This window comes from Condylura cristata, unplaced genomic scaffold (assembly GCF_000260355.1).
Source record: "Condylura cristata isolate star-nosed mole 26May11 unplaced genomic scaffold, ConCri1.0 scaffold00005, whole genome shotgun sequence".
Classification (NCBI taxonomy): domain Eukaryota; kingdom Metazoa; phylum Chordata; class Mammalia; order Eulipotyphla; family Talpidae; genus Condylura; species Condylura cristata.
The window spans coordinates 35,199,177-35,222,782 of NW_004567106.1; the positions used below are offsets into that span (position 1 = coordinate 35,199,177).

The 23,606-nt window shown below is 32.4% G+C and overlaps 1 protein-coding gene across 3 annotated transcripts; it reads left to right on the forward strand.

Moving 5' to 3' along the window:
• Positions 1 to 104: 104 nt before the first annotated feature.
• SLC25A40 (solute carrier family 25, member 40) lies at positions 105 to 22,490 on the forward strand. 3 transcript variants are annotated; one of them, XM_012720731.1, is made up of 12 exons: positions 105 to 328; positions 6,675 to 6,743; positions 8,231 to 8,334; positions 9,352 to 9,411; positions 10,863 to 10,966; positions 12,427 to 12,494; positions 14,327 to 14,451; positions 15,114 to 15,287; positions 18,104 to 18,213; positions 19,065 to 19,146; positions 20,531 to 20,611; positions 20,966 to 22,490. In XM_012720731.1, the coding sequence occupies exons 3-12, from the start codon at positions 8,238 to 8,240 to the stop codon at positions 21,076 to 21,078; spliced, it is 1,014 nt and encodes a 337-aa protein (XP_012576185.1). In that variant the 5' UTR covers positions 105 to 328; positions 6,675 to 6,743; positions 8,231 to 8,237; the 3' UTR covers positions 21,079 to 22,490. The 3 variants fall into 3 exon arrangements, with proteins under 3 accessions (XP_012576185.1, XP_012576183.1, XP_012576184.1); XM_012720729.1 differs by having other exon boundaries at positions 8,215 to 8,334; positions 20,966 to 21,223; XM_012720730.1 differs by lacking the exon at positions 105 to 328 and adding an exon at positions 341 to 540 and having other exon boundaries at positions 8,215 to 8,334; positions 20,966 to 21,223.
• The last annotated feature ends 1,116 nt before the right edge of the window (positions 22,491 to 23,606 follow it).

Here is a 23,606-nt window from a genome sequence, read left to right on the forward strand (position 1 = left end):
GCCCCGCACGGCGCGCCCAGAGTCCCACGTGCCCGCCTCTCGCGCATTGCGTCCCTCTCCTCACGCCCCGCCTCCGCACGCCCGCGCCCTACCCCCGGGCCGCGTCCCCGCCCCTGGGCCACCTCGCTTCAGCGCTCTTGGCCTCGGATCGGTTGTCTCCGCCGCAGCTCCGCGTTCCTGCGCTGCCTGGGTCATTCGGTGTGGCTCTCTGTTGACCAAACGTAGTGGATGCAGTTTGCGCCGGAGGCCAGTCCAGCCCGCCACGAGGGTCAATCCCGCATTCCAGGGTTGCCCGGACCTCCTGCCCAGCAGCCGCCTCCTACTCCAGGTACCCTTTTGACCCACCAGTGGAAAGTCCGGGAGGCTGGAGTTGCGGCGGCTGCGGCAGGGCTTGGACTCAGCTTCCGCCCTAGCGAAGCTGGGAGAAGAGGCGGCAGCTTGTGCCCAGCGCGCAGCGAGTCGCGGAGCGTGGTTTTGTCTCTGTCACCGCCGACTCCGCAGCCCAGAGACAGACTGCGGAGGGACTTCCCGGGCTGAGAGGTGCGGGTGGGGTGTCGGAGCCAGGGTCCCGCGGAGCAGGGCCTAAGAGCGTTCTGGTCGCCTAGTGCCCTTTGATACTTGGCTGTCCGCTGTTGTGTTGACCTCTGGTGCACGGAGCTATTTTCGTTTCAGTGTGTTTACGTTTATTTCAACGATGATAAAGAGTAGAATTTGAAATCACAAATCTAGGATTTTGGGTCTACTCGGGTCGCTTACCAGCTTGTAAAAATGGTTAAATTACCCAATACCTTTGTCTCACTTTTTTTCATCTGTAAAATGGGAATAATAATGGGATTATAGTAAGGATTAAATTTAAGTATTTATTATTTTTGTAAATGGGAAAATGCTTCACAAAATTTGTTTTTCCTACTTTTCTACTGTAAACTTCTGAACTGCTTAAAGAAAAATGAAAGTAGATGGGCAACAAAAGAACTACATAAGAATGATGGCTTGAATTGGAAGGTTGAGTACATACACTCTTGCAAAATAATTTGTCAATGTCGGAAATGGCTAGGAAGGGATAACTGGGTCTTTGAAATATTCTGGGAATACCGAAAACAATTTAAATGTGTTTCTTCTACTGAGAACAAAAAAGGAAGCCCTTTTTATGTTCTAGTGAACAATGAGTTACCTTTCTTATTTATTATAAAGAATTAAGATCAGTAACATAGTTGCCAACTGTCTGGGTAACCCATCCTTGACAGCACTGTCGGTGGTAGTGCCAATAACGAATAAGTAAGTCTTAATAGTGTTAGTAATCAGGACTTTTGGTAAGAGAATAAATTTTATGTTAAAGTACATTTTAAAGTGCCTCAGGTAAAAAGTATATATTGAAGAAGAAATTAAATGGGCTCAGGGTTTTTAGTGGTGAGAAGTTTGGTTAAAGAGTTCCAAGCAAAGCTTGGAGAACATTAAGCAGAATCATGGTCTAGATAAATGAACATTTCAGCTGTATATCAGGAGAAAAGAATTTCACTCAGTACTGGCTCTGTTCCTAAGTGGCTTTATGACCTTGGGTAAATGTTAATGGCCCTATGCAACAATTTCCTTATCTGTAAATGAGTAAATATCAAGTGAGACCCAATCTGTTTGTTTGTTTTGACTACCTCACACATATGCAAATACAAAATTTTAATTCTGGAATCAATGGATTTACTCATTCTTCTGAAATACTTAAACTTTCCTATTTTCTTACTCTGGCCTGAGTCTCTCTATATGGGACTATATTTGTTGCTTTTTCCTGTTAGCAAACCTAACAGCCTTTATCACCTACTTATTTGGGCTCTTCAGTAGTATTCCTGTTTAATCCATATGTATTTAGGCCATTGATATGCTTTCTTTCAAAATGTACTCTGTTGCTACTTCTGTTACTTAGTTTTCACATTTTGGAGTCTCACTACCTAGTTCAAGTTTGTTGGCGAGCTTAAGGTTTTTTTTTTTTTTTAAGATTTATTTATTTATGCAGACAGAGCTGGGGTACAGGCCAGAGGTGCAGGGTGAGAGAGAGGATTCACCAGAGAGAGTGGGGGGCAGGACAGGACGACTGATGAAGTACACTGCAAAGGGGAGCAGTGGACGCTCCAGGAAGAGGTCTGCCGAGCCATGTGGGTCACCTCCCAGGCAGGGATCCAACTCATGCCGAAGTGACTTTGACTTCTTAGTGCTGTGCTTTAACATGCTGCAGCACCAGGAAGAGCCTGAGCCTAAGGATTTAATGTGGTTATGTTCTAGTTTTGCAGGGTAAACATATGAAAGGATAGCAAGTTCATGGGCATAGACCTGAATGTATTATATCAGGTGAGAATGGACAGGACAGCTAAGGAGAATCCAGCACATCTATTGATAGTTCTTAAACAAGTGAAGGGACAAAAAATGGAGAATAAACAATGCAGTATGATTCAGAATTTGAAAGTGGATTTCTCCAGACAAAAATTGCAGAGGCTGCTGTGGCAGCTCTAGGAGCTGTCAAGGATAATGAACTGGTTTAAAGGTTATATTTTATATTCTGAACTAGATTGTAAGTTACTTTAGGGTTGTTCTGAACACATATTTGACCATGACTAAAACAGTTTACCCAGCTCACTTTTTTCCTCCAATTCTGACAGAACACTTAAAATGTTCTATTTCCAGTGAGACTAGTTTCCTTTAAAACCCTCTACAACTCGCATCATGTAAATTTTTAAGATTCCTAATCCTCTTGGTCATCCACATACAATAAAGTGCACCCATTTTAAGTATCCAGACCGATGAGTTCAACAAATTTATTTTGCATAATGGTATTTTTGATTAATCCATGCTGCTACACATAGCAGAAGTTATTTTTATTGCTGAGTAATATTCCATTTTCTGAATATACCATTTTATCCTTTTTACCTGTTGATGGACATTCGATTGTTTCTGGGTTTGAGCTACTATGACTAATGCTGTTAGGTCTTTTCCTAGAGATACATTTTTATCTTTCTTGGAATTGCTGGAGCCTAGGTTACTGAATATTAACTATTATGAAAAATGTAAGTTTTTATATATATATATTTTTAAAGATTTATTTACTTGTGCATACAGAACTGGGGTACAGGCCAGAGGCTCAGGGGCGGCAAGAGGCTTCACCAGAGACAGAGTGGGGAGCAGAACAGGCAGATCCATGAAGTACACTGCTGAGGGGAGCAGCGGGCAGGTCAGGAGAGGTCTGCCACGCCATGTGGTCACCTCCAGGGCAGGCAGGAATCGAACTCATGCGGAAGTGGCTTTAGTCTATTAGTGTGCTTTAACCCGCTGCGCCACCAGGGAGGGCCAAGTTTTTATATTTTAACTCCCTCTAGATCATAGTGCAAAAGAAACTCTTAACAATGTGAAGAGGCAATCTATGACATGGGAGAGAGAGTATTTAGAAGCCAACTATCTGAAAGGAATTAATAATCTAAAAATATAAAGAACTTATACAACTCAATAGCAAAGAAGCAAATAAACTGATTTTAAAATTAGTATAAATCTTAGACAGTTTTTTTCCAGAGAAAATGTGCAAAAAGTTAACAGGAATATGAGGTTCTGAGCATCACTAATCATCCAACAAATGAAATAAAGATCATCACCTCACACCTGTTATAATGGCCAGTAATTAAAAATAAAATGGAAAATTCATTAGCAACTATGTGGAGAAATTGGAACCCTGTGCATTATTGGTTGTTACATAAAATTGTACAACTGCCATGGAAGGATGTTGAAGAGATATAGGTGCACTCCTGTGTTATTACAGCATTATGATAATTAACAAGGTGGAAATAATCCTAATATTCATTGACAAATAATGAAAACTATATATATATATATATATATATATATATATATATATATATCTGCTAGAGTATCATGTAATCTAGGAAGGAAATCCTGTCATATGCATAATATGGATTGAAAACCTTATGCTGGATGAAATAAGCCAGTTACAGAATGAGAAATACTTTACATATGAAGTATATAAAATAATCACACTCTTAAAAGGAGAAAATTTAATGGTGGTTTCCGGTGGCTGAGGAAAGGGAATTAGGAAATTGCTATTTAATGGGTAAGAGTTCAGTTGCATAATATGAGAAAGTTCTTAGGATCTTCTGTAAAAAGACAGGTATCTAGTTAACAGTGTGTTCCTTACACACACTTTTTAAAAGTATATTTTTATTCTATTTCTGTTACTGCAAAGCATTTTTAAGAATTTTGATTTATATGCTACTCTGAAGAAAGTAGGACATATTATAGATTGGGAGAAGATACAATTTATATAACATAAATAATTTGTATCAAATATAAAAGTTTCATCAAATGAGAAAAATATAAATACCTCACCAGAAAAATGAGTGAAAGATGTAAATGGAATATTACAGAAGAGCAATACATACTGCTAATAAATATCTGAAGAGATAGTCAACAGTGTGGAGCATGTTGCTATAAATAAAGATTAAGTTAAGGGAGCCTTTGACACATCTTTACTTGGAAAAATCAGAAATTCTGATGATTCTAGGCATGTATCGATCTATCATCTTCTAATTTCAGTATTTCTATGACTATTTTACTAAAGCTTCTCCAAGTACCACTTGATTGATTTGATGTCATTAAGTAATTTGTGCTTACGTCAGGAAGGAGTCATGGATTCTTCATGCTTGAAAATGTGTCATTATATGTGGTAACCACTTAGGTGAGGTATGGCCAGTCTATACCTAATTTAAGTAAAATACTAATTTAAGTAAAATAAAGAATAAAGAAAAAGTATGGAAAAGATAATTTCATAGGAAGTTGAAGGAGAAAGCTGTTTTGAAGCATGTAGCATAATGAGATGGCCTAAAGCTATAGTTGAACCAAAAGGTTATGAAAGCATCTCGCTCCACTAATTTCATGTGCTCCCAGAAAAAGGAACAGTATATTCCAAATAAAAGAGTAGAAAGAGGCAGAGAAAGAAGTTAAGTAGGTTGATAGGACTATAGCTATTTAAAATATTGGAGAATACACTGAATTCTGCTAGGATTATTACTGTTCACCATCTGCTTCCAAATTTGTGGCTATATTGTCCATTTTTTTCTATATTATTCTTTAGATAACTGAATAGAAGACTCATTTTCAGATTTCATTGTACGTAGATACATGTCCAGATCTCATTGTAATGAGATATGTGTTGGTTGTTGATATAACTTTTCTAATAAATACTTTTTAATAGTATTTATGTTAAGAAATAATAAAAAGTGCAGTAACTTTAATTCATGGTTCTAAACAGTATATCCAAATTTCTGGATTTCACTGTTATGTTTAAAATAATTGTTAGAGATACATCAGTTTTTCAGTTCAGATTAATATATCCAGTTCCAACATTGGGATAGGTATCAAAATAAAGCATATGTGTGTGCATGCATGCATGTACATGTATGCATGCACACACATGTATTTTTTTTTACTGGAACTGTGTTTATACAAATGAATTTTAGAAGTGTATTCTTAGAGTTGAAGATTCTATGTGAATATTAAAGGTTTTTACTATGCTGTTTCCCATATACAGAAAAATACAGAGCATTTAAATGTTTTGTATGTGGGAGGCATCTGTTTACCTCCACCTAAGTATATGGTATACTTATCACCTAGATTTGACAAATTTTAAGCAGTTTATTTTTCTGAAGTATTGAAACTACAGTTATTAACATACATAACTACACTACCATTATCTCACCAAACAAAATAATTTAAAAAAATTATTTATGCATTCAAAAACTGGAGTATAGGCCAGAGTTGCGGGGGGAGAGGGAGAGGATTCACTAAAGACAAAGTGGAGGGCAAAACAAGTGAATTGACTGAAAAATACTGCAGAGGGTAGGACAGGAGAGGTCTGCCACACCATGTGCATTGCCTCCTTGGTTGTGATTGAACTCGTGGTGCAGTGTTGCACGCCAACCCCTTGTGCTGCAGGGAGGGCCCCAAAATAAATATTTTAAAATATTTCCTTATCTAGTGCATATTCAGATTCCTTTAGTTACCCTCAAACTTTGTTTTTCATTTACTTGAAGTAAGATGTATTTAGATGTATAAGATTTCTTTACTCTAGAAGTGTTGTTGTCCCTTTGTCTCCTTTTTCCCCCCACTACTGAGACTAATTGAAGAAACCAATAGTCCTCTATAGACTAGAGTATTATATGTGGTCCTCTTTTGTGACATCCTTTATCATAAAGATACCTGAACTTTCCTGAACTTCCTTCCTTATCCTGAACTCTATAAATTGGAAGTTAGATCTCTAAAGGTTTGTTTAGATTCCAATTAAATATACCCCCCCACTCCCAAATACTTCAAGGTTGCACAGGATACTTAATTTTGTGTCACAGAATGTAGTTGTTCAATTCCCAATGATTGATCAGTGTGTTTAAGTCTAAACTTGTTAGTTTTCAAAGCAAAATACACTTAATGATATAATACAAATTTTGTAAAAGGCTTTAATAATTCTAATGATAGCATTTGAGGAGTGCTTGTTAAATTTATCAAAGCACTTAATATTCAATAAATGTTGATTTGTGTTTTAAAGTATTTTTTCACTTCTTATAGGTTTCTTATCCCTTTCCCATGAGAAAATATAAAATAAAACCATTACTTTCATTTTTTTACTATAGAATTTCAGCTACTGATGTTACAAACAACAAAATATTGGAACATAGAGTTGAGGAAAAGACTTAAACCAGGTAGGTAAATAATAAAAGTCTAAAGAAACAGTAGAACTACCGTTCTTTTTAAATTAAGATTGTTATTAGGCTAAGTTGACAATTGGGCTGTGAATTGTAAAGTAACATCAAAGTTGTTTCCTCAATTTGATAATTGTCCTATTGTTACAGGACAAAGACTATGAAAATTCTCTCTGAGTCAGAACTCCTGTTACTGCTTTTGGGTCCAAGAATTCTCTGCCAGATCTATAAACGAAAAAAGTTTTTTGGCACAGCAAAAGATGATAAGATAAAGCTGCTTGCAGCAGGCCTTTTTGGATGCTGTAGCCTGGGGCAAGGTGATAACAAGTGTTGCCACTGCTAGGGCTGTTGAGGTGCAACAGAGACAGATCTCACAAAAAAGGCCCAGGCAGAAGTAAGGTCCAGGGTCCAGGTGCCTTTCTTTTTATAAGGGCTCTAAAAATAATGCCTCCCTAGCAGAGTTCAGCCCATGCCGCTTCACTGGTGCAGTGTCTGGGCTTTAGTCCTGAGTTGGATTGTTCCTCCCCACATCCTGTGGTGAAAGTGGAGTGGATTGCACTTAGTCTGCATGGCAAATACGTGGGCCTCCCAGGGCCTGAGTCTAGGGGTTGAGGACTACTCCAACACTGTGATGATTGAGTAAGAATATTCTGAGGTTGACAAAATGTCTATAGTATTTTTTTTTAAAGATTTATTTATGCATACAGAACTGGGGTGCAAGCTAGAGGTGCCTGATGTCAAGTTGGCTACTGAATATGAGAACAGTATTAAGCTATTTTTGCTGTTCAAAAGAGGTGCATCCACGCAGATGTGTGAATGTACACATTTGATTAAGTAGATGTATTCTGATGTGTGTTTGTGAGGAGAGATATAGTAGTTTTATTGCTTTTTCAGACTGTTTACTTTTACATGTATACACACACATATAAGTGGGGTATATATAGACATATGGAAAGATGACTCCTGTATGTTGCTATTAGTTCTCAACAGTACATTTAGACCTGATTTTTATACCATTTTTATTAACAGACTTTCAGGAAAATATATTTTGCTTTTTTCATTAAAATTTTGTAAGATGATGCTTCTTATGAAAAATGTATTTTGAATTCTATTTTATATTTCTGTTTTGTTTTGCAGTTAAAATAGTGCTATATTTGCTGACACCTCTGTACTAACATAGAGAAAGCATTTGAGTAGTTTTTAGAATATGAACCTTGCCGTTTATTTGCTTTCATTCTGTTATATGGCCAGAGTCTGTTTTATTAACTCTGTATTACCATTTTTAAAAAATCAGAGAACATGTTCTATTACCTTTGTATAAACCCTTTGTGTACAGACCTTGATTTTCCAGAGTGTCAACAACACATATCCTTCATTATTATTACTCTTTTTATAGTTTATTCAATTTTTAATAACTAAATTTGAGGGTATTTTCCATTAAACTTTTGATACATTTTGCTTTTGTTAACAGATTTTTCTTCAATTAGTTAAGGTATGGATCCTGAAGCAGAGATACCACATATTACCAAAGTGACACCTCTCCAACAAATGTTCGCATCTTGTACTGGAGCTATATTGACATCATTAATGGGTAAAAATAAATAAATAAATAAATAAAATGTAATGATGTAGATTATATAACCAAGTAAATTGTTAGGATTTGAGTTTTACTGTTGTGAAATGATAATATCATCATCATACATCCTTCATGAATGATATCTCTCCATCAGTATGATAACATGAAAAGAATTCTGGGCACATAATCAAGAGTATTTAATTTTAGTTCTTGCTTAGCCATTCTTGGGTGCATGCACGTGGGGATAGTTGCTCCTTCTCTCTAAACTTCATTTCTCATCTGTAAACTTAAAAAGCTTAAACCTGAGTTCTTTGTGATCCCTATCAAGATTAACTTGCCTTCTAGTGATTTTAAATTGTTTGGTTTATTTAAATAAGAAAGCAGATGATTAGAACAAACATAAACTGATTTAATTAGGATATAATATCTTATTTCAGATGATATTGTTAGGTTGTTACAGATCATCTAATATATGTCATCATTCACAACAAGGAAGTATTTTTAGAATCACTATTAAGCATTCTTTTCAAACAAAATAAAGCATGCAAATTAAAATAATGTTTCTTTACTTTCATGCCTACAAATGGAATAACAAACTAGCTTTAAACATGATTTATGCCTGGTTTATTCAATTTTGTATTACCTAAAGATTTTCTTTGCTACAGATAAATATAACAGATTAGAGGATCGATTATTGATTACTTATAATACAGAGTTGTTCTTAAATATTTAAAAAGAATTCTAAACTAAAAATACTTTAGTTTTAATGCTAATGGGTTTTATTTGTAGAAATAATATAAAAGACAGTTTATTATTTGTGAGAAAAGTAACTAGGTTCTATTTTCAGTGGTCCTTTCAGTAAAATTCAAGGGTAAAAAGTGAAATGTTATATTCAAAACCATTTTATAGTTAGTAACTTTAACCATTATGTAATCATGAGGAAAGATATAATTCAATGTATTCTGTGTTGTTTGGACAAATGTTAATATATATTGGTATTACTAGTTAATTGAAATTTATTTTTCTTCATAGTGACACCCCTGGATGTTGTTAAAATTCGACTCCAAGCCCAAAACAATCCATTCCCCAAAGGTATGTTTACTCGTTACCCTGAAAAATGTCAGATTTTTAAATGTTACTACACTCATTTTGTTTGAGTAATGTTTTCTTTGTCAATTAAAAAATTGAACCTATTCATGAAGGTTCATTTTTCATCACATGATGAGGTCTAGGCAGAAAAAAAATATATATAGGTAACATTTTTAACCTTATACTATGTCAGAATATGATTTTATATTTGGATATATATCTTACAAGTAAGTACAGAATTATACTTGTAAAAAGCTCACAATTTAACTTCCTCTTTAGTCTAAGAACTGTAACCTTCCTAGGACATTCATCCAAGTATCCTTCAACTGTTTATTATTTGACTAGGCAGCTTAAGTATTTGCTGCATAGTGTAGTTATATGGAATTTGAAGAGATTATTTTATATCAGGTAGGCAAAAATGATAATGGTATTTCAAAATATGTTTAAATAACAGAAAATCAGTTGTTTATACTGTGAAGACATTGAGTCAGACATGAATGCCACTCTGTTGAAGGCATACCAGTGAGATGAAATGAACAACAGGCATATTCCAGATGAATGCAAAAATAGGTGAGAATAGATTAATTCTAGAAAGAGACTAAGAAGTAAGGTAGGTTCCACACATTTAAGAAAGCTTTAAAAGCATAAGGAGGTATTATAAAAGTCACAGAATTATATATGGGATAACAGAAAAGACAATTTGAATCCAATAATAGGAAAGGGTTGGTTCTAGATAGTTGTGAAATGGTGTGGAAGAATTGTGATTTATGTGGGAAAATGTCTAAACTAAGCAATATAGCTACAGAGAAACTGACAAAGTGTGGCATTATTTACACTGATTGAGAAGAACTTTGTTTATATTCTATTTTAATGAAATGTAATCATCATTTGTTTTAGGTATAGAACAGTGGTTCACTATATCTATCTATTGCAAAATGATTACCGCAATAAATTTAGTTAACATCATCACCTTGCATAGTTTACAATTCTTATTCTTTGTGATGAGAACTTTTAAGACTTAGAAAATTTCAGAAGTACATTAAACTTTCAGAAGTACATTAAATCCTAATATATTTTTGTCAGAATTTCCCTTGCATACACGTTTTCTTCTGATAGAAAAGGTACATTGCCTTCTCTTTTCAAAACAGATTTTCCTCCTTTATCTTCCCCTTCTATTCATTGAAACCTAAAAGAATTTAGTCTATATTTATTTTCTTACTACATTTCTGAAAAAAAAAAAATCCATTAATTTACTCAATTACTTTTCACCATCATGAGATTAGATAGAGCCCAGCATTAATATCATTAGGCAAATGAAATTATTTTTATCTTAAGAGGTGAAGACAAAATTATCTACTCAAAATGCTTTAGTCCCCTCATCCATACTTTGTACGTTGGTAAAAATAACAGTCGTGTAAAGGAATTGTTAACCATTAGCATCTTCTTCTTATTAGGAAAATGTTTTGTATACAGTAATGGACTTATGGATCACCTATGTGTCTGTGAAGAAGGCAACAAAGCATGGTATAAGAAGCCAGGACGTTTCCAGGGAACATTGGTAAGAAAATGTAGTCTCAATTTTTGTTCATCTGAAATGCCTTTTTTTTTTTTTTTTTGAACAGTATTTTGGCAGCATATATAATTCTGGCTTCATTTTTCCCTGGATTCTTAAATGTATCATTACATTGTCTTCTGGCCTCCCATGTGTCCAGCCAGTCAGCCTTCTTTTGTATCATCCTCTGTTATGTATTTTGTCATTTTCTTTCATTGTTTTATTTTGCCTATAATTTTTTTGAGATTTTTCTGCTCTGTGAATTAATACCGTAAACTGTTTGGGGGAAGTTTTGACCATCATTTCATGAGATAATTTCCTTTTTCCTAGTCTTCTTTTTTCTATGACTCAAATAAACTTATGTTATGCCACTTGATATTTCCCTTCAGGTCTCTGAGCTTCTTTGCATTTTTCTTCATTCTTTTCCTCTTTCTTCTTAAGAATAAATAAAGTCTATCTACAGGTGTCAGTGACTTCTTCTGTTGTCTCCATTCTTTTAATCCCATTACTTTCATTTCAGGTATAGACTTTTTGCTTGGCTATTATTATGGTAGCTATTTCTTTGCTGAAATTCCAAAATTGTCCACTCACTATGCATATGTCATCTTTTAAGTCCTTGATCATCTTTATAATGGCTGTCTCCTATTTGTCTGCTAATTGCACCATTTGAATTACCTTAGTTTTGTTACCTATTGACTACTTTTTCTTTGAATCACAACATATTTCCTTTTTTTTTATGTCTAGTAAATTTTGATTGGATAGTAGATATTATGAATAGTACTTTATAAAGACGGAATTGTTTTATTTCATGAAAATTTAGTTTTTATTTTTGTGGGGATCGTTTTGTTTTCCTCCAGTATTTGAGACTAATATCCTCTGTAGCACCTCCTTTCCCAGATTTACAGCTTTAACATTCTGAATGTTCTACCACCTTGAACTCTTTATTTACCATTTCAAGCAAGTAAATGTGTTATCCTTTGCCATTCCCACAGGCAAACAAGCTACAAACGTGAAAATTTCACATTGGTTTTAACGGCAGACTTCCCTATGGTTTTTGCTGGCTTTTGGCTTCTCTCCAGAGATTTCAAATAGTGGCTTCAATAATATTTTTCCAGATTTTATTGTTGACAAGGAGAAATAATCTGATCAATTTCTGTGATTAAAGCCAAAAGATAGCAGTATTTGAAAAACTTGTTTTCTCAGTCCTAAGTAGGACAATCCAAATCTAAGTAATACAGATTTTATTCTGGTAGCAGAAAGTATCACCAGGAAATGTTTTACTTGTGTTTAGAAGTTGAGGAAAGTTGCTTTTTTTTTCTCTTCAAAGAATGAGCATACATATATCTGAGATATTCATTTCACAAATAAACACTTGAAAGGATAAAATTAATAATTAGCAGTATAAAATTTTTGTATACCCCAGTTTCAGGGATATAGTTTGACTACTGTCTTGTTTATGCTTTTAGGATGCCTTTTTGAAAATCATTCGAAATGAGGGCATTAAATCTCTATGGAGTGGCCTTCCCCCTACCTTGTAAGTTGATATTTAGTATTTTTCTTACTAAACTGATGATTATTATTTTGTTATTGGGAAGACTCATAGGGCTTTAAAAAGGTTATACTTATCTCTGTGGTTTTTGTAGAACAAAAATATACAACACAGAATTAATAAGGTAAAAAGATATAACAATAGTTGACCAGGCTTAGACTTCTATCCAAACCCCCCACCCCTTATAACATCACACTTACTTTTCTAGCATTGAACTATGGTGGCACATGTAAAGTACTTCTACCTTAAAACTCACTTAAATTTCAGTGTCTAAGGTTTTTTTTTTGTCTTGATGATGTAGGCACATTGTGTCTTCATAATAACAGTGATTACTATACCACCAGGTCCCCAAAAGGTCAGCAGATGTTTTGAAAAATTACATAACTTGTACATGTCAACCTAGACAAGTTGACTTAATTTTCCACTTATTCAAAAAAAAATCTCGTTTTATGAAGCTTTTCAAGGGTTAAATTTAAGTTGGCCAAAGGTCAAGCATGTATATAGACTGCCCTGAAGTTACAAAAGATTTGAGCAACTATACCTTTTGTTAAGTCTCCAAGTGCAGAAGTATACTTTTTTTTTCATGTTTAGAAATTAGGAATTTGGTATTCATTTGAATTTTTATTAATTTTACAAAAGTATTGAGAGATAATATGATATATATTCTTTCAACTTTTCAGATAATTTTAATATTCTACTAACTGTTGTATAAATTAATCTGATCAACTGGAAAGGCTTAGTGTAATACTCTCAACTAACACTTTGCCTTTCTCTGGCTTCTTTCTTTCTATCTTTTTATGGAGAAAATTAGGCAACTTTGAGGCAAATATTTTAAACAGTGGCCTCAAGTTATACTGTAAGTGGCAAATCCAAAAGCAGCAGCTGGTTCTATTCCTAAATTCTTATGATCAGAATTCACTATAGAACATTAGACATTTCAAAATGTGTTATGTGAATATCCTTTAGATAAATCGTAAATATAGATGAATTTCCTGTTGCAGTAACATTTATAACATGACTGTACTGCAATTTTGTGATTTAGTTAATCCCCTTTTGATATTTTCATTTGAAAGACTGTCATTAGAATTATCTCAAACCTGTATATATTATTCTGTCACAATTAATTGCAATTTATTTTCAGTTATAAGTAGAGCAATATAGCTCCTTAGTTCAAAAAATATTTTACAGTCACTCTTGTACTTTTTACATCAATGATTTTCATGTTACAGTAAATTATTATTTTTTAAAGATTTATTTATATGTGCTTACAGAACTGGAATACAGGCTAGAGGTGTGGTGTTGAGAGGATTCACCAGAGAGAGTGGGGAGCAGAACAGGCAGATTGACAAAGTACACTGCTGAGGGGAGAGCAGGCATGTCAGAAGAGGTCTGCCACACCATGTGGATCATGTGCTCCCTGGCCTAGGATCAAACATGCTGTAGTGGCTTCAGAGAGCTTCATAATGTGGTACTTTAACCCTTTGTGCCACCAAGGAGAGCCCTACCATAAATTAATTTTAAAGGAAACAGTCAGGGAGATAGAGATATGTCCTCATCTGTCTTTTCCACTTATGATCTGAGCCAATGATGTATCAGGTTCTTTACTACCAGAAACTGAACTCCCAAAAGGCAGATACTAATTTTCCATTTTTTTGTTGCCTACTAAATTAAGCACTAATAGCGTTTAAAATCAAAGAAAAACTGATCTCATAGATTAATTGCAGTTTTCAGCTTAATGTAAAGATTTTAACTTATATTTAGTAATTTAAGAATATGTCTTTTGATTACAAATATTTTTGTTTGTGTACTTCAAACAGAGTTATGGCAGTTCCTGCCACAGTTATTTATTTTACCTGCTATGACCAGTTAACTGATCTTCTGAGATCTAAATTAGGAGAAAATGAAAATTGCATACCAGTTGTTGCTGGAATTGTGGCCAGGTGTAAGTAATGAATGTATCTTATTTTCATTTAATGCATCTTTTTAAATGTTGACATTCATAGAGAATTTGCATAAATGCATAATATTGGTAAGATATATATTTGCATTATAGTGTGTTCCAGTTTGTTATTATCTCCACTTCAGAAATAACATGATATGCTGATTATCATCAGAATGAGATGGGAACCAACCCATCCTGTGAAGTTTATAAATTTTAGACTTTAGATTCTAAATTTTAGGATGACATCAGATTAATACCAAAGTCTAGAATCATTTTCCATAAAGACTTTGGTATCCAGAGTTCAATTATAGTTTAATTTACCTCTATGCAGAGGGACACTTTTTGTCTATGTGGTAGGAGTGAGGATTATTGGAGCATTAACTGAAGTGAAGGTTTTTCAGTAATTCTAACTGATGTATAATATTTCTGTTAAAGTTAAAGCCAGAAAGCATAAGGTTTCTATGAAAACAGATGTAAGAAATGCCTTTATCAAGGAAAAAAGTGTGCATCAATATGTTGGCATTTTTAAACGCTTTATTTTCGGATTTGCCGACATTTCAGAATGAACGATTAAAATATGCATGTAATGTTAGTTTTTGCATGTGTGTGTTTAGTACATGGCTTTTTGTTTTCATTTTCTTATATTTGCTCATTTGCATTAGTTGGTGCAGTAACTGTTATAAGTCCATTAGAATTGATTAGAACCAAGATGCAGTCTAAGAAGTTTTCTTATAAGGAACTACATCAATTTGTCAGCAAGAAAGTATCTGAAGATGGCTGGATTTCCCTTTGGAAAGGCTGGGCTCCTACTGTTCTTAGAGATGTACCATTCTCAGGTAGGATTTATCTTATTAATATCTGCTAAATTTTAGATTGCTTTATGATACTTCTGTGTAATTTTAAAATCGGTTAAATTTTAAACCCTTTAAGAATAAAGGTAACTTATCTTTCTTTAGTGACCTCAGTCCTGCTTCAGTACTGGTCTCTCAGAATTTTTTATGCCTTTATTGAATGAATAGTCTGTGTTTTCCCCCTCTGTTTCTTTGTAAATACTATGGTTTTCTTTTCTCTGTTTCTTTTTAAACACTGGTGTATATTTTCATTTTTATATACTTTTGTATAATGCCAACTACCTTAAATATCCTAAATAATTAGTAAACTATTAAAAATTAAAATATTCTAAAATTAAGCTCACTTATGAATTATATTGATGTCTACTTTTTTTAATTATTAAAGGCAACCATTTCCTCCATTAGATGAGTGTCCTGTCAAAGATAATTAAAAATCATGAAAAATAAGTACAAAATTAACAACTTGTATAACATGCATACTTCTAGTATGTGCTTACAAATCATAGGAGTTTCCATTTAAGACCTGAGAGAAGTAATCATTGAGTACCATTGGACTGATATTTCTCATTCTTTCGTTTTCCTTTGAGTTAATCATTTTCTTAAACTCTTATCTGTACTTTTTTCCCTTTTCATTAGTATTTTTCACCAATCATTATTGTTCAGTTATGCTGTTTAGAAACAACATAAAACATTCCTACGCCAGACTATAATTTCACTATATTTGATAAATAAAAAATAACAGTTTAAAAGTACTAAATACATTAATAAAATGAACACCTGTGAAATTCCCACTTCAGTATATGTGAACTCTAGAACATAGCACATTTTTCATTTGTGAAACCTTATAGATCCTTCTCCACTGTCACATCCTTAGAGGTAACCACTATACTGAAGTTTTCTTTATTATTCCTTTCAGTTTTAAACACATTTTATCACATGTATATTACTGTTAAACAATATATTTAGTTTTTCCTTTTTGTGCTTTAAAAAAATGCTTATTTTAAAAAGTTCTCTTAAGATTCTTTTTTGTTTTGTTGTGTAACTGTTGTCATCTTTTTGGATGTGTGAATAATGTAAACAATGTTACTTTATATATTTTAACAGTCTCTGTTCATATACAAGAATTTCTTCAGTAGTGGATCTACTGGTTCATATTACTATATGCATTCTAATTTTTATTATGTAATATTAAACCCATTCCTAAAGTGATTATGCTGGTCAGCATACCTCCTAGCTTCATGCTGCCTCACCTTAATACTCTCAAGCACTTTTATTGTCAAATTTCTTGGTTTTTGTTTAATAATGTTAAGTGGTATCTCATTTTAACTTATTTATGAATGAAGGTGGTTATTAATGAATTTAGACACTGCTTAATTGGCCACTTATTCATTTATCTGAAATTGATTTGGGGTTATAAAATGAAAATATTGTCTAAAATGTTGGTGCTTTATTAAAAATCTTGTTTTTACTTTGTTTTCCCTAGACATATCCTACCCCTTTATTCAGTAACTCTTCTTTAAAGGGTTTTATTAGAAAGAAAAAAATTTTTTATAAAACTTCTATACAGTCTTTTAAAAAAAAATTAGAACATCCACACTCTCCCTCAGCTTTTAGTAGCTATTTTTAAAGCTCTATATTTTTAAAAATAGTGGTAAGATTCATCTACAATATTGGATTTTAGCGTATAGGATCTCTCTATAGCTGTTGTTCCATATCCACAACCAAGGCACCCATAATCCATTGTGCTCCTTCCCCACTTTGTTTTTGTCCCTCCTCCACCACCCCACACCCCTGTATCAGTCACATTTTAGGGTTTGTTTCATTTTTTTTCTCTCATACTATACTTCCTAATAGAGTTTTGAATAGTAGCAATGATAATGTTGCATCCCTTATTCTAGTTAATTAAAGGAACTAGCTCTGTTGTTTTACCATTAATAACTAATTTTTGCTACATATTCTCGATGCATTTCGTTTTAAGAAGTTCCCTCTTCTTTCTTCATTTCTAAAACATTTGTTTTTCTTTTTATGAAAATGTGAATTTCATAAAAAAATTTTCATCATTTTACATGATCCTATGGATCTTTAATATGGTATATGTGTTTTAAACTTAATGTGATGAATTTTTTGTTTTTAAAGATTTATACTTATTTATTTATACATATAAGAACTGGGGTCTAGGCCAGAGATGCGAGAGTGGGAATAGTACCCACGGGAGGAGCGTGAGAGGATTAATCAGAGACAGAGTGGGGAGCAGAGCAGCCAGACCAAATGAAATACACTGCTGAGGGGAGCAGCAGGCAAGGCCACAGCAGCAATAGCATGTTAGCCCTGAAACTTAACCCCTGGGCCACCAGGAAAGCCCCTTAATATGATGTATGTTCTTTAAAATTTGTTATGATTATTGCTTTTTATGATTCAGATAACCCAATTTAGGTTAAACTGTATAATTGTCTATGAAATATGTTTGGTTCCAATTGGTTATTTATCTTTTTTTATTTTTTACTTGTATGTTCATGAGTGAGATTAGCCTTTATTTTTTAATCCCACTGCTCTTGTCAGGTTTTGGAATTAAAGTCTTACCTAGCTGATGCTTCAGTGTTTTTCTTTGATTGTTAATCAGCTTGCTAGAATATTACTGAGAATTTTTCTTTTTAATCTCACCTAGTTTATGTCTAAGCAGAAAGCAAGATGTGTCAAGGTTAGAATCTTTTTTTCCTTTAAAATATAACCTTCTAAATATTTTCTTTGAAGTTCACATTTCGTTTTTAATTAAGTATTCTTTTTATTCTCTGTTTTTATAGCAATGTATTGGTATAACTATGAAGTTTTAAAGAAGTGGTTGTGTGTAAAATCTGGTTTATATGAACCAACATTTATGATCAACTTTACCTCAGGTGCATTGTCTGGTTCTGTAAGTTTATTCTTTCTTTCTTTTCAGAATAATGATAAGTGTATTAAAACAGGACAAAATATTATATTGCAATTTTTGGCTACTGAGATATCTTTTAGATTGTACTTGTTATACATTTTTCTGTATATTTGCTATCTTATTTTGAGAAAATTATTTTTATCCATTAATATTTTAAGATGCACTTTGCATATTTTCATCTTATTACAGATACAGTATTATATTTTTCTAAAAGCCTTTTTTTGTTAGAGTATTACAGTTTATAACAGTTCATGATAATGATAACAGTTTCAAGTAGTATTTTCTTATTTGAAAGTATTTAGCCATTCATTTATTCATTAAAATGACAGTAGATCTTGTAGGTAATATTTCATGAAGAGCCATTACATGTGTATAGGTATACTGAACAGAAGTAATTTTATTCTCTCATGTTAATTCATGTTTCTTTGGAAACATTTTTAAGAAACTAAATATTTGTTAGAGTTTTAATAAAAATTAACATTTTTGGGTAGTAGAGAATATACCTTTTCCTAGTCTTCCACATAATGAAAAGCCTTATGCAGACTCTGCCACTTAGTAAATAACTACTTATTAATTTACTTAGTAGTTGTGAGAGCTTAAGAAATAAGTGAACTTTTCTAAGATTATTCACTTTTGAAATTTGAGAGAATACATGCATGGTATCTTTATTTAATAAAACCTCTTCAAATATACCTGGTTTCATTTTAAGTTTCTATTTAGCTATGATTTTCATTAGAATTCTTGTTAGGTAATGTGCTAATTAGAAGAATGTAAAAATATTTTAGGAAGAATTTAAAGGTAGATTTAAATTAATCAATTGTACTTTTTCATAGTTTGCAGCTATTGTAACTTTGCCATTTGATGTGGTAAAAACACAAAAGCAGACACAGCTTTGGATATATGAAAATACTAAAAGTAAGTTTAGTTAATTTAAAACGTATAAGACACCATGAAAATGTTTGTTTTCTTTCTACATTCTGTTAGCAGTTGTCTGGAATAAGAAAAAAGATACTTTTGTCCTCTGATGCTTTGTTCTTTATTTAACTAAATGAATAAACTTAGAATGGAATGTCAGAAAAAAATACTCTGAACACATACAGAAATTTAAGAAATCTTACAATCTGTGTTTTTGACCTGGCTTAAGTTAAATCTTATAACAGCTATCTATAGAAGATTAAATTATGTGTGTATCCTTACAAATCAATCTAGGCAACTGTGAGTGAAAGATAGGGCATAGTAGAAACCTTTTTCTGTTGTGTTTTGTACCATTAGTGTGCATCTACAATTCTTTTTCCCTGTTTATTTTTTAGCTTATCATCTACTGACATGTCATTTCCAATTACTACCTCCTCTATTTTTATTCCTTGTAACCTGTCATTTCATATGTAACAAAAATTATTTTAGTTGCTTTCAGTAGATGCCCTCTTTATTATCTATAGAAACTATAGCACACCTATTTGAAATTATCCATTACAAAATTTGTCATATAAACATTTCACTAAGCCTATTATAATATAGATTATCTTAACCCAGCTGAATATTTTGCATAACTGTTAAAACAGATATTGATAGAAACATTGATTACAGATCTTTGCAAATAAATCTGATGCATATCGGTGACAGCTTTGTCCTTTGACTTAGTGAAGTTCTACTCCCTTCTGATATTATAGTCTAATTAACAATTTGGAGGTAATCAAAGAATGGGAAGATTCTTCCAATCCCAGATATGTGTCCTAGAGAAGTGTACCAAGGATAGATTCTTCCAATCCCAGATATGTGTCCTAGAGAAGTGTACCAAGGATATTCATTAAAGCTTCATTAATCCCAAAAGCTAGAAACCACCTAAATGTTCTTTTAGGCAAATGGGTAAATTGTGATAATTCATATAATTCAGATTTTATATGAATAAAATATAGCAATATTTGCCAAGAGATAATCCTAAAAATACATTATAGAAGTATGAAAATTGAGTTTGTTTTTGGGTTATATTTATGGATATGTTCAGATGTAGTAAAGTTGAAATAATACTTGTGAAAAAACATCAATTCAGAAGAAACCCATTCTATATATCTTTTTGATTGCATCCAGTCCTATAAACCTTTTAAACTTGTAGCCCTTTCTCTGATTTTTCTTATAATGAATTTAACTACTAGAAGATTTAAAGCTCTTTAGGCAAATAAATCTGTTCTTACTATAATGAAGCAATTTACTCCCAAAGGCAGTAAACACTATTTTATGTGTATAGCTATATAAAAAATTAAGTGTAATTTATAATAGCATTTCTTTATTTTAAATTTAGTTTCTATGCCTTTGCATATGTCAACCTGGGCTATAATGAAGAACATTGTTGCTAAGAATGGACTTTCTGGATTATTTACAGGTAAAAATACTTTGCCATATCAATGAATAAAATATTTTTTGAAGTTTATATCTTCTTGAACTAGCTTTCAGCAGGAAATTATTGAAAACATTTCAAACTTATGATTTCCTCCAAAATATCTTCATTGTAAGTTTAAAAACTGTTAAATAACAATAGATTTGCAATTGATAAAAGAAACTTTCTATATAAAGTAATATGGAATTGAACTAAAATTGGAATTGAGCAGTTTGCTCTTTAATAGCACAAAACTTTATATATCATTTCATTTCATAACAGCATTATCAGAATGAAACCACATTAATTGTATTTTATAAAGCAAGGTAACCTTCAACTTTTTTTCAATTCTCCTTTCAGGCCTAATTCCTCGTTTAATTAAAATTGCTCCTGCTTGTGCCATCATGATCAGTTCTTATGAATTTGGAAAGTCGTTCTTCCAGAAACAAAATGCTCAAAGACAGCAATACTAGTGATGCATTTTCAACTTGAAATAACAACCATAGCCAAATAATATGGTGGAGACTCTGGCAATAACTGTTTTCACCATTATCTTCTATGACTTTATATTTCTTTCCTTCAAATTTAAATGAATACTAATTTCTACTTTGCCACTAAGACATAATCCTAGTTTTAAAATAAATTTTGTTATTCTAATTTTTGAGATCAAAGATTTCTAGATATGACAACCATAGAGCATTCTTGCAAAGAAATGAAATAATTTTACTATACTGAAAGCAAGCTCTGAGAGGTTGATGCTACAGGTTTTGGTTTTACTTAATCTTTTTGGGAATGTGTCCCATACAAAGAACATTTTGAATTTTGTGCTGAATGGTATGTAATCTAGAAGAAATATGCCCAAATCTTTCATATACATTGAAATCAGGTTTATATATTTTTTAAATTCTTTCACAGTAGATACTAGAAGGTAGTCTTTAAATAACATTATTGACATTTACTAAATATTACTTGCTATTTCCTTTAGTTCAAGTGTATAAGGTTTTCTTTTAACCCTGCTTTTGTTTGAAGGTTTTTATGTGTTGGGGTTTCTCTGATCAAAGGTATGGCGAGTTCATCGTTCTGAACAAAATGTAATCATTTATTTAATATAAATGCTGACAAATGCTGCTACTTTTGATGACTAAAGATCCAGTACTAACTACTGCTATTTGTAACAGAGAGGTTTTTTTTTTTTTAACTGATTGTATGAAATGTTTACTGCAGTCAAACTTGGATGTGAGTCAAAAAGCATATTGTATTTAGACTAGTGAAAATAATGTTTCTAAATAGGAAGGGTCTGGTGTCAGTCATCTTGTAACTCAAGTATCATTGTGGACTTCTGTCACTTCTATTGTTCTAGCAAAATTAAGATTAAAATATATCAGTTCCAAAATATTTCCATAATGTCCTTTGATTCTATGAATCTCCCATTAGTATGCTAGAGCGTGAAATAGTTTCATTGCAGAATAGCTTTCTGTTACTTAGTGCTTAGTGCCTAAGTAATTTAGTTTAAGATTGTAAGAAAGACAAGATAGCATGACAAGAAATGATATCTGATTTTATAGTTTTATTTGACTTACCAATATCTATATCCTATAAGAAAAAGCACTTTAGTATATGTGTATTTTATGGAAACAATGCATTTTTTTACCCCTAAAGTAGAATACTATATTTAGTGTTGCTAGAGGAATTCATGTATTTGAACTCATGTATTTTTATTGTAGTAGAAAAGTATTGCTGTACCAGAAATAAACTGTATAGGGTAGTACGTAACTTTTGTGTTTATTTTATCTTGTGTTGAATTACCTAACATTTGCTATACCCATAAAATAGAAATAATTGACTTTAACTTTTATTTTCATTAAAATATTTTATGCTTTTTGAGTTAAAATTATTACTGTGCTTCTAGCTATTTTCATAGGAATTCGTTATGTTAATACTTTGTGTACATACATACATATGCACACATGAAAAATTAACTTGAACTATAAATATACACTATATATTTAATGCTATTAAATTTATATTGATTTTTCTTTGCTTTTTTGATAACTGAGAAAGGTAGAAAAATTTAGAATTATGCTCTGAATAAAGTCATTTATCTCAACTTAGTATCTCTACAAATACCAGAAGGGAAATGTACAGTCCCCCAACCTCATATTGACTGTATTTATGGAAAAATATTTTTATGATTAAAATAAATAAATCCAATTTATTAGTAGTTTTTCTAACATATACTGCATGTAGTATATCTGGATGCAAAGAAGGCTGAATTGAAGCTTTCTCTACCCTTAAGTGGTAAAGAGGCATTAATACTTTTGTTAAAAAAATTTGGCTACAAATGTGTTCTTGGTAATGTTTTTAAAAGGAGCAGTTTTATTCTAATAATGTTTAGTTTTCTAATATGCACATTTAATTTTCTACATGCAAATTTTAAGAAATATCCTGTTCAGGTATTATTAGTTTACTACATTTCCTTTAATACACATTTGATTTACTAAAGAGTTAAAATAATTTTTTCTCCAATTTCAAGAAAAATTGCACTATACTTAAATTCTTCCCTTTTTTTCTCTGACACCTTTAAATTCTTCCCTTTTTCTGGGATACAAATTCAACGGGTGAAGAAAGTTTAATGGATCACTTGAAGTTTTTTTGCAACATGAACTTTTAAATGTAAATTACTATTTTTGTATTTTAATCTATCATTCAGTACTTAATGAGATCTTTAAAAATGTAGGCTGTATACAAGATGGTGAAAGGACTGCAGAGATTCTCACTGGCCTTAAGGAAGTTTCTGAGCTTTTTTTGATAGAAGTATACAAAGGGAGTGATGGGAAAACAAAGGAACTCTCTACTCAGCCTGGGGCAGATGGAAAATGACCAGGAAATGCTTCTAAAGTCAGGATGGTTGACCCAATAAATATATCTGTACTTGCTAGTCTTAATCAAGAAAACGAATTAGTCAAAGTAGCTTTGAAAGCAAACTGGAAATGTTGTCAAA